Below are 12,002 nucleotides of genomic sequence, written 5' to 3'. Positions count from 1 at the left end.
TCACTGGGTGACCGCGTGAAGGGAGACAATTTCGTGTGTCACGTGGTGGAACCATGTGAGTTGGCAGGTCTGCAGTCCGAGAGGTTCTTGAAACAGAGTACGGAAGAGCAAGGCATTAGACCAGACAGGGTCTCGCGGACCATGTTGTTGCGACCACTCTTTACAAAGAAAGGGAATTTTTAACTTTTTTGCCTGCTACAGTTACCTGCTGTGTGTCCTATCCATACGATAGCTGCTGGGGTGCAGGCAAAACTACATTGTAAAAAGAAATAAAGTGAAATCAGAGACAGTTTGAAGACCATGGTTGGACTAAGATTTTATTCATTCAGTAACATTGTAGCAAATAAAATATTACAAGTTTCAGACCCATCATATTGTAATAGTACATGGGGCGATGTCTAGTTCGGCCAGATCTAAAGGTAAGAGCTATTATTGTAACTACTCCAGACATGATGTTGATTATTGTTGTGAAAAGTAAGGCAACAAGCCTACTCTGAGTTTCACAAGATAAGATCTAGATTATAAATAGCCAAAGAAACATTATTAATTGAGAGAGGTGTATTGATGACATGATCAGACACGGTGTTGACGAAAGTTTGAATTACTGTGACGCTTTGGAAAATTTGTGTAATAAAAGCACTGTCTGGTAATACTTATAAAACAATCAATAATCTATTGGCGCAACATAAACCAATAACATATCAAAGCAAAAAAAGAACGATGGTATTAGATATATACCGTCATGCAGAGGGCTTGGTAAAGTCAGCGCTGTATGGTTAGTTTTGGCGGTGTGCAGAGCTTAACTGCGTAAGCAATGCTTTGAAAAAGTGACAAATGTGACCACTTTTAGAAGCTGCAAAATGTTCACCTTTGCACAACTGTGTCTGTGGATGACATTTACAAAGAAACAGTGTTTTTGCTGGGGGTGTTTTGTGTTTTATCTTTTGCTAAACCTAAGGTCTGATGCATTAAATGCATCCCACCCTTGCAAAGACTGCCCTGCAAAGGTGACCACTGTATTCTCCAGCCTATATACCACCTTTGCTACTCTGATTTTTAGGTCTGGCTTTCCAGGGCAGTTGCCTCAAACTATTGTCACTAATTATTTAGAACATTCAAAGCAGGCTTTGGACCCACCTGGATGAGCAGATCTCTCTCGCCATAAGCTTTTGCTTATTTAGTACAGCAGTCACTTACAGAGTGTAAGCATTGTCATTCAGGAGGACTACTTCACATCTGAAAAGTGCACAGACTCATCAGACATTAGGAGCCAGATGTACTGATATTGGGGTTTGTGATTACCAAATAGCACGTTTTTGAGATTCGTTATTTGTTAATCTCAAACACTAATGTACTAACGTGCGTTTAACACTGTTTAACAGTGGGTCACAAATAGATGTACCTCATAAATATTAATAAGGTAGGTCTCTGTTTGTGACCCATTGGGAATGGCAAAAGCCACAGGGATGATGGTCTGCTGGGGTTAGAAGACCATAATGTCTGTGTTTGCTTTTAAATAAAGCAATCCCTTTTTTTTTTATGCAGGCCGTTTTCCTTAAAGAAAAATGGTTTCTTTTCATTTTTTAAGACCACTGCCTGCTCTTAAAAGTAGTTTTACAACCATTCTCAAATTAACCCCTTCTCAGTTGAAAATGGGTAAAGTGTGAATGTTTTGCGACCACATTTTAGTGGCAAAACATTAGTACATGCCATTCAGCTTCACTATGACGATGAAATACCCTTTATTTCATAGAGACACTATGGGGGTGATTCTGACCCCGGCGGTCTTAGACCGCCGGGGCCAGGGTCGGCGGGAGCACCGCCGACAGGCCGGCGGTGCCCCGCAGGGCATTCTGACCGCGGCGGTAAAGCCGCGGTCAGACCGGCAACACTGGCGGTCTCCCGCCAGTGTACCGCCGCCCTATTGAATCCTCCAAGGCGGCGCAGCTAGCTGCGCCGCCGAGGGGATTCCGACCCCCCCTACCGCCATCCAGTTCCCGGCGGTCCGCCCGCCGGGAACCGGATGGCGGTAGGGGGGGTCGCGGGGCCCCTGGGGGCCCCTGCAGTGCCCATGCCACTGGCATGGGCACTGCAGGGGCCCCCATAAGAGGGCCCCTACAAGTATTTCACTGTCTGCTTGGCAGACAGTGAAATACGCGACGGGTGCAACAGCACCCGTCGCACCTTCCCACTCCGCCGGCTCGATTACGAGCCGGCATCCTTGTGGGAAGGGAGTTTTTCCCTGGGCTGGCGGGCGGTCTTTTGGCGACCGCCCGCCAGCCCAGGGAAAAACTTAGAATACCCTCCGCGGTCTTTCGACTGCGGAGCGGTATTTCGGAGGGGGAAGTCTGGCGGGCGGCCTCCGCCGCCCGCCAGACTTAGAATGACCCCCTATATAAAGAAATGATTGTTTTTCGTGTTTTGTGTCTAGTTTCCAGGAGTTTTTAAATGCTTTACTCAGAATGTGAAATGCAAGCTAGACCTATTGACTTTGTCAGTGCTTTGTTTTTTTTGTCCTACGATCAGTTGATTCCTTGTTCGTTTAGAGAGAGGCCCAGCAAAGTACATCAAGGTGCTGGGAAGAGAGAAGAGTAGGTGCAGGGGAATAAGAACAAGGAAATAAAATGAATACAAAATGAAAGGTTGGGGTTAGAAGGAAAAAATAAATTAGTTAAGAAGCCAGAGAAACAATGGAGCATATTTATGAAAAGTGGTGCTGTGCCTGGCGCAGCGCCACTTTTCTGGTGCCCCTTAGCCCCCTAATGCCACCTTGTGTGTGCCGTATTTAATATACGGCGCACCATGACGGTAGTTAGGGAACTAGTGTCAGAATTTTGATGCTAGTTTTTTTTTTTTTTGCAGGATTAGCATCGAAAATGTTGACGCTAATCCTGCAAAGCACCCAGAGGCCCATTGTAGCCAATGGGAGCCTCCTTTGAATGACTGCTCAGAGCAGGCATTAAAGGTAAGGAAACAAATGATGCAAAGAAATCTCTTCGATTTCTTTGCACCATTATTTTGCCCCCCCTAATGGGGGTACGCCCCCTCTGCATACATTATATGTAGAGCAAAGGGTTACAATGTGGTGCAATACGTGCATTGTGCCACTTTGTAAATATTGCACAGGGTTTTTGGCCTACTAACACCACATTAGCGTAAAACAATGACGCTAATGTGTCGTTAGAATGGCGCTAGGCCCTCTTAAATCTGGGCCATTGTGTTCCTGCACTTGGGAAGGGGGCATAAGAAAACAGAAAGGTTCAGTGATATCCTCCTGAAAAAGAAACACAATTTAAAAAGAAAGATCTTAAATAGGGTAGAACATAGTCTATCTCACCCATAAAAAACAACTTAAGTTAACCTTTTGGAACTAATTGACATTTTGGAGGCTGAGTTCAGGTGAAAGCAACTCATTTTGACCATTTTGAGAAATAAGGTTTATCAGAAGATATTTGTAAGTCTTTGAGCTCAAGCCCAGTCTTCAGAAGTTAGTACCAAGTCAGCTTTCTCTGGCATAGCAAAGGGGATAAGGGCTCAATTAGAAGCAAGTAAAATGGGGTCCCAGTTTCCTCTAGTTGGCTTGTACACGATGGCCATAGTGGGGTGCAGTTTCTCAGTGCGACTGCATATGCGGGACTATTAACAGCTGCGCCTGTCATGGTAAATCTTGCTAATTTGCTTTAAACTTGAAAACTCTGATTCTGAACAATCAAAAGTAATTTAAAGTATCCGTGTTATAGGAGTTCAAAAACAGTATTTCAACAAAACAACTCCAACAAGGACAGGAAGGAAGTAGCCATGCTGGGGATGGATGGCTCCATTGGTGCATTGAAGTTTTCCCACTACGGATAAACCTTCCAAAATGTTAGAATCTTGATGTGCGATACACAAATTTTCAGTTGCACATCCACTCATGGCAACGGTGAATGCCCCATATTCTGAAACGAGAAAATAACGTGGAATTATATTTGCTGCATACGATCCTACATGCACACCCTGCTCTAATATCTGGATCTATGCATCTAAACCCCACTTCATCAAATCACTCCATGGCATCCAGTTATCTATACCTCTGATGATTCTGTCTTCTCGCCCCACTGTGGTTGTATTATCTACAACCCATGTGAGCCTGCTCTCTACACTCACTGAGGTCCTTTAATCTGCACCCCAAGTCCTGTTATCTTCACCTCATGTGGTCCCATTATCTGAACCCCTTGTAATCCTATTCTTTATACCTCATGTTATCTGCAACTCTTATAAAATTGTTTCCTGCACCCTCTATAATCCTTTTATCAGCACTCCTGTGGTCCAGTAATCTGCACTTCATGTGGTTCCATTATCTAAATACCTTATGATCCTAATATCGCCATCTCATATAGTCCTGTTATCAGTACCTCTCGTAATACTGTTTTCTGCATCCACTGGTGTCCTCTTATCTGCCCTCATGTGGTCCAGTTATAAGTACCTCAATCAATCCGGATATCTTAATCTGCTGTGGTCCTGTTATCTACATGTATACACCTACTGTCCCAGATCAAACATTAGGTTACATTTCAGAGAAGGGGAGAGATAATCTCATTTCATGGGATACAGGAAACTGTCTCCTTAGTTAATGTATCACACACATGGGTATCCTTTAATGCTTCTTACAGATTCACACCTTTGTATCAGATTGAAATACATGAAGAACCCAGGAGAAACCTTTATTGGCCACACATGTGGGTATCCTATATTCCTTCTTACTGATTCCCAGATTTGTATCAGAAGAACAAATCAAGGTTTTTCTTGGGTTCTTTATGCATTTTGTTCTGATAAAAAAAAACTGCAAATTAGAGAAGAGCAGGTCACCAGGGTCTTGTGCATCAGGATATGTGAACTGGACACTACAGACCATTCAACAAGTTGAGATCAATGGGACTTGATGAGCAGCAGGAGATCATGTGCAAGAGGAATGAGGCTCAATGCACACATTGGTGGGGACCTGTGAAGTTACTACAATCAATTCGGGAACTGCCTGCATCACAGGTTTCTGAAACATGTTACCTCATGAAGGGATGGAGGATCTGTGGCTGCCTCCAATGCCCTCAAGAGCTGCAGGGGCTACATCACTTACCTAGCAAGATGAGAATGTCATCATGCCCATCTAAAGCAGAAAGTCTTAGGCTTTCATTTCTGCTTCCCTGTGAATGGTCTGCTCGGAGCAGGGGGTCACTCATAATAATAGAAAGAAAATCAACATGAAAATCTGATTAGCACAATTGCGGTCAGCTGTCAGTCAAACGTAGAGAGAGCGATTCAGTAGGGCTTGGACACGTTGCTCAGAACCGTCAATGTTGGACTGTGCAGCCCTAGTGGGACGGGTGTGCCCAGATGTGGGCCCCATGCACTATGTGTAACTGGAACCAAGGTATGCCTGGTTGATGAGCCCTAACTGGGGCAAAACTGCTCCTGAGGTGCTTGTGTTCCATTTCACAGAGGACCTGGCCTGGCAGTTCAGAGCGGACTGTTCCTATTGGAGCTGAGGCAAGACTGATTTGCGGCCCTGAGTAAAATACTAGTAGCTGAGATTAATTCAAGCATTCCATCCATCACTTTTTATATACTTTATCTATTTCATTTAAGGTATAACATATTGTGTTTCTGGAATAGATTTCAACAAAACCAAACTTTATTCTCTTTAATTTGCAACACTTTTAACACTTTTATTTAAACATAGATGGGATGTAGTTGGGGTTTAGGGCCTGATTTAGATATTGACGAAGGGGCACATCGGTGACAGATATCCCATCCGCCGAAATCTTAATCCCATTGAGTATAATAAGATTTCGATTTCAGTGGACGAGATAACCTTCACTGTTGTGACAGAGTAAGCCCTCCGCCCATATCTAAATCAGGCCCTTAGTATCCAATTTATTATACTATGAATGCTCTTTCTTTCCTTCATTCCATTGCCTTGCTTTACTTCTTTATTTCTGTCTCTTATTTTCCTTCTTTCTTTCATTATGCTTTTACTTCTTTCAGTTTTTGATGTCTTTCTTTCTTTCTTTCTTTCTTTCTTTCTTTCTTTCTTTCTTTCTTTCATTCTTTCTTTCTTTCTTTCTTTCCTTCTTTCTTTCTTTTTTGCCTTCTTTAATTTTGTCTTCCCTTTTTCCTTCTTTCCTTTTCTTCCAATCTTTCTATGTTTCTTTTTTGCAATTCTTTCCTGCTTTCTTTCCTTACTTTTTCACCTTTTCTTTTCCTTTTGCCTTCTTTCTATGCCTTTCTTTTTTGCTATCTTTATTTCCTTTTATATCTCTTTTGCCCTCTTTCCCTTCTTTCTTACATTTTCACCTTTTTGTTCGTTTCTGAGCTTCTCTGTTTCTTTTTTGCCTGCTTTCTTTTTTCTTTTTCTCTCTTTCCTTCTTTCTTGTCTTATCTCTTTTTCCTCAATCTCCTTTCCTTGTTTCTTTCTTTTTGTCTTTTTTCCTTCTTTCATCCCTTCCTACTTACTTTTTCACCTCCTTTCTTTCCCGTTTGCCTTTTTTCTTTTCTTCTTTCTTGTTTGCTTTCTTTCCCTTTCTTTCTTTTTCACCTTTTTTGTTCTTTCTTTCTCTGTTAGTTTGTTTCTTTTTGCCTGTTTTCTTATTTCTTTCCTTTTTTACTTTCTCCTTCTTACCTTCTTTCTTGTCTTCTTGCCTTTTTCTTTTTCTCTCCTTTTTTTCCTTTTTCTTTATTTTTGCCTTCTTTCCTTCCTTCTTTTGTTCTTTGCACCTTCTTACCTTCTTTCAGTCCTTCTTTTATCCGTTCTTTCTTTTGCCTTCTTTCTTTATTTGTCTTTGTTCCTCTTTGTTTTAGTCTTTTTTAGTTTTTCCCTTCTTTCTTTTCTTCTTTCCTGCTTTATTTCTTTTTACTTTTTTATTCCTTCCTTCACTGTTTCTTTCCTTTTTCTTTTTTTGCCTTCTTTCCTTGCTCCCTTCCTTATTTCCTTCCTCTGTGCATTCTTTCCTTCTGTTTTTTTTGCCTTCTTTCTCTCATTTTTGCCTCCTTTTACTTTTTTTCGGTCATTTCTTCGCTTCTTTCCTTCCGTCTTTCTTATCTCCTTACCTCTTTCTGCAGGAATTCAGCCGTTTATGAAATGTGCACTTCAAGTTGTTGGAAATTATGTTTGAATTTAATTCTCATCTTGTTGAGAGACAAAGGATAGGAGGGAATAAGTTCCACTGAAGAGGGCCCAGAAGGTGGAATGACTGGAACTTGCAGGCAGCACAAGTTTGCTCAGGACCAACTAGGAGGTTATGATTAGTAGAAAGGGATCGGAGTGCATTGAAAAATTATGTTGTAGTAAGGGACATTTTATTCAATGCTTTGAATAAAGCATCAGTAGCTTGACTAGTGCTCTGTTTTGCCTGAAAGCCAGCTAAGTTAGTGGTGGTAGAATCAAGTGGGTGTGTCAAACGGTACAGATGAGTATTGGGCACTCTTACAAGTATGCAGTAATCAGTCCATTGAACCCTTTTAAAAAGGTAATATCTTTTTATGTACGTATGAATAATATTATTCAGAAACTGGTACCATGCTCCAGTAGCTCTATTTGTAATGAAACATTCTATCTTCATAGAGTGGTCGAAAAGAATACCAAGGCTTCTTACGGAAGAGGTGAACTTGATAGCATCAGGGAGAATACTGATGTAGCTAGTTAGAGAGATGGTATCTGACAAAGAGTTCCTCTGCTTCAGCCATCCAGTGCCTTAAACATTGCCTGCACATCACCCAAAACAGGATGTCCAGCGTCTACTTGAAACTCAACCCAACCAAGACAGCATATCTGTTATCTTCCAAGAACAAGAAACAAAAAACAGTACAAACCCGACAAGAACCTTGATGGCTCTGAACTCCAACATTCATTGAATGCTAAGTCACTTGAGAAGAGGGTATGTGATCATCATTCTGGAGCTATGAGCAGGGGCAGCTGAATCCAGCCTTAATAGAGCTACTCAGTAAACTAAATATTTTGTGATCATGGCTCCAATGGAAAGTTGCTAGGTTTGTACAAGCAAAGGAATCATATATAAGCAATGCCTGCATATTTGTCCTGTGTGCTTCCTTTGGTAAGCACATTTTGCCATTCTCTCACCTGCCATTGGTGCATTCCACTTCTCTGTGCACCCAGATGCCCAACAATGTACACCTAAGCATTCCACCTCTGCTCCATGTAATTTTGTTGTAGTGTCGTTTATGAGGTGTCATCATGCGCAACCCTGTGTGATCATGCAAATTGAGTGATTCTCTCTTCCTCGGAACGCATGGCAGAAATGTCTGTGAATCCAGCTACCCCTTTCATCTTTGAGAATAAATACCTGTTGTTACATTTGTAGTACTGTGAAGGCACTTTGTCTCCTCCCCGGTACAAATCCTGGTCACCTGCTTGGAACAAGCTTGAGATTGTTCCTCAAAACACCAAGGACACCTCACTCCATTCGGTTTTGCAGGTGCAAGTGGTAGCGCTGAAAGCAGAAAAGAAGACATCTTTAAAATGAATTCCTAGAACAATGACAAGAGTTATGCATTTTGCAGAGTTTTCTAAAGTGCTAACATGCCGCATTCCAGACTTTTTCTAGGAGCTAATTGCAAGTTTAAAAATCCATATCTCTGGTTTACTTTACCCTATTCTGATGTTCTTCATTTCTTACTGCTCATTAAATTGTCCTCTATGCTTCTAAATTGTTTTGGCAGTCTTATGGTGTTGTGTTCTTTACTTTAAACTTGGTGCTATTGCAAGAACTTAGCATGCTCTTCTCTGGGGATTGCCTGTTGCTTGTGCCATAGCTAGCAGGGGTAGAGCAGAGATTATTTCTATTCTGTGTTGTGACCGACCCAGAATTTGTTTATTGGATTCACAGGGGTACTCCACTCCCAAATCAATAACTGTATTTCTGACAGGCTCCTTACCTATTCAGTATTTCAAAGGGGCATGTTGAAGGCGTCACTTCCAAAACTGAATCCGTATGTAAAGTATCAATGTTTTGTGACAGAAATCTAGTTGCAAAACATTTAAAAATTACAGACTCCCGAATTGTGGTGGTAATGCATTTGTATATGGGATGGGGTCAACTTGCAATCCTTTTCCCTTTGTGATTGTTAAAAAAAAAAAAAGTTGTTTGGGAGTAGCCAGTGACTGAGGGGACCATTGACAATTACAAAATAAACTTTTGAAAAAAGAAAACTTTGTTTCTTAAACACCATTCATTACAGAAAATTGGCTGCATTTTAAAACAAGCATTTGCAATGTAATGGGTCTCGCGTTTGCTCGAGTTAGAGCTATTCACGTTTTAAACTCTTAACCGGACTTTTCTTGCCACAGAAACTGAAAAGTAAAACAATTTCACATAAGCGAGCCCACGTCCACCATGAAGCGTGAGGGAGACACACAAAAGGAAACAGAAGTCCGCTCGCAGTGAAACGTATCAGCAAAAGTGCAGTTATCCATGTGACAGGGTCGATGTCATGCAAAGCGCTTGACTACTGCCCAGCGAGATTGCACTGCCTGTGAAATGAAGAGTAAAAGTAGTCCAGCGACCGTACAGAAAACATGGAGCCTCGTATGTTTTCAATAGTTGGCTGGTGCGCTCGGGGAGAGCTAAACACCGGAAAAGGCATGATGTACGCATGCCTTTCACTAATGAAATCAAGAGAATTGTGAAAGGCAAGACCATGAACCAACCAAACTGATGGGTGTGGTTAACAGCCCATAGACACATTACACCAGGGACCTCAACCCTAAAAAGGCTAACCAAAACTGCACGTTCTGCAAGACACACATTTATGTGAAACTGAAATACTACGGAAATGCAATGCAACTGTTGCTACCTCAAAGTATATTTCTTAATAGTGAATAATACAGACTTTTGCCTTTTTAGTTATACAGTAAATTTTGGCAGATGAGGGAACACATCGCAAAAAATTAAACGGATACCTAGTTGGTCAATCATGGCAGCTGGGTCGGATCTACAGCTACCAACTGACGCAAGTCAGTCACAATCTTTTAGTTCGGCCACAAGACCACCTTTAACTCACTTCGTTAAATACCAGATGCCGAGAAGGTGGCCAACTTTCAAAGAACGATAACTGCAGACTGGACCCTAGTCTGAAAAGACTAACAGAATGATTTGTACCAGTTAAATGATATCTGCATGCTGTGAGAACACATGCAGGATACTGCCCATGTTAGGTGATCAATTTTACCTCCCTATCACAATACTAGTCATACTCAAATTCCACACGACAATTAAAAGTACTGGCAATGTCTCCCTAGCTTCAGCGTGATCACTAGAAATACAGGGGCAAGTTATTTTACCAACAGAAAGAAACGCTGTAGTGCCATCCTTTAACACAATTACCGCACCTCAGTCACCATCATGCATAAAACTAAAACACTACCCACACATGTTCAAAGTAAAGACAATACACTTCCAATTACACACCCATATGGTGTAGATCGCGATCCTTAGCATCCCACACAGGGATAGTAAGCGCTATACAAATGCAAGAAAACAAGAATAATTTAACTGTGCCAGCTTTACACAAAGCAACAAAGTTGAACAACGTCTAAACTAATGCAATAGAACCTCCACCCTGTTGAGCATAGACCTGCATGATGTGTTAGAATTAGGTATTAAGGGCGGTGTGATTGCTTATTTCGGTCTGGCATAGCCTAGATCAAAGACCTCTTGATTTTTATAGTAGCACAGACAGGGGACTTTTGGTCAACCAACCCCTTCAGAAACGGGCTTGTTTTGGTCAGGTCCAATTTTGGCCGCAGGTTTGCCACATTTTGGGCCAGTTGTTTTAACTTTTATTCTCCTGCACTTTTTTTGCCGCTCCTCTGCGTTGTTGAACTTCTTCTGACCTTGCTGGTAATTGTTTCCTGGTTGATCCTCGGCTGCTGGAGAGGCTTGCAGCCCTTCAATCTGACTGCTTGGTTAGACAGTGGTCTTTAAAGGAGTGGAGAGCAGCGGACATTGCCTCTGTGGTACTCTGCGGGACGCTGCCTGCTGTATCTGGACCTGGCGAGGAGAGAAATGGGGCGTCATAAACGGACGGATGCATCACAGGGCAACACAATGAAACAGTATACTACCTCTGTGGTTCTCCCGCAGCGTGCAGTGAGATTGGAGGTGAGTGGAGATGCTGCTGGAACGCCGCTGAACACTGAAGAGCCATAGAGAGCGGAGCTGCTTGCGGCCATCCAGGGCTGTCGGGTGGCGCTAGAGGGTAAAATAGAGACGTGGCTGTGGAGGTAAATTTGTAGCAGGAGGACCTCCGGAAGGTGTCCAACAAGGTGAAGGTGGCGGAGGGTTCCATAGCGGAGATACAGTCTGAGGTGGGGATGCTGAGAAAGCAAATGGTGCAGGCCACCTCCACGGTCGGACGGTTGGAGGCGAGGTTGGAGGAATGCGGAAGGGAGGTCCTGGCAGAACAATGTCAGGTTGCTGGGCTTTCCGGAGTGCGTGGAGGGGTCTGCCACAGAATCCTTTGTTGAGAACTGGATCAGAGATGTGCTGCAGCCAACTGGGCTATCTAGAGTTTTTGTGGTGGACCGTGCACATAGGGCCCTTGTCGCACCTCCTCGGCCCTAATGCGCCACCTAGAGCTATCATTGCCCGCTTGCTTAACTACAAGGACTGGGACTGTGTGCTATGTGCTGCATGTGAGTCGGATAAGGCGTCATACGAAACTGCAAGATATCTATCTATCCTGATTACACAAACAAGGTGCAGAATTCTCGTAAGGGGTTCATGGAGGTCAAGGCGAAACTCAGAGCCATGAACATTAGATACATGCTTCTGTATCCGGCATGTTTAAAGGCCTTATCGGGCGGGAGATCACATTTTTTTGTTCGCCCAGAGGAGGTGTGACGATGGTCGGAGATGTGGGACTAGGTGGCCCCGGGAAGAAGGGAGGGATCTGGAGGCGTCGCCCGACGGGCTCCTGGAGCGGAAAGTCCAGACTGGAGATCACATAGT

At 42.9% G+C, this 12,002-nt stretch overlaps 1 protein-coding gene across 1 annotated transcript in view; it reads right to left on the bottom strand.

Moving 5' to 3' along the window:
* Window positions 1-303: 303 nt before the first annotated feature.
* Window positions 304-12,002, bottom strand: part of LOC138247098 (uncharacterized) — a 214,803-nt gene continuing 203,104 nt past the window's right edge. The window contains exons 5-6 of the mRNA XM_069201841.1: window positions 8,337-8,483; window positions 304-3,938 (exon numbers count right to left, since the gene is read on the bottom strand). Coding sequence (XP_069057942.1) covers window positions 3,745-3,938; window positions 8,337-8,483 — 341 coding nt within the window. The 3' untranslated portion in view covers window positions 304-3,744. The remainder of the gene's footprint in view (window positions 3,939-8,336; window positions 8,484-12,002) is intronic.

Source organism: Pleurodeles waltl, chromosome 7 (genome assembly GCF_031143425.1).
Source record: "Pleurodeles waltl isolate 20211129_DDA chromosome 7, aPleWal1.hap1.20221129, whole genome shotgun sequence".
NCBI lineage: Eukaryota > Metazoa > Chordata > Amphibia > Caudata > Salamandridae > Pleurodeles > Pleurodeles waltl.
This window is presented reverse-complemented; position numbering and strand designations above follow the sequence as displayed.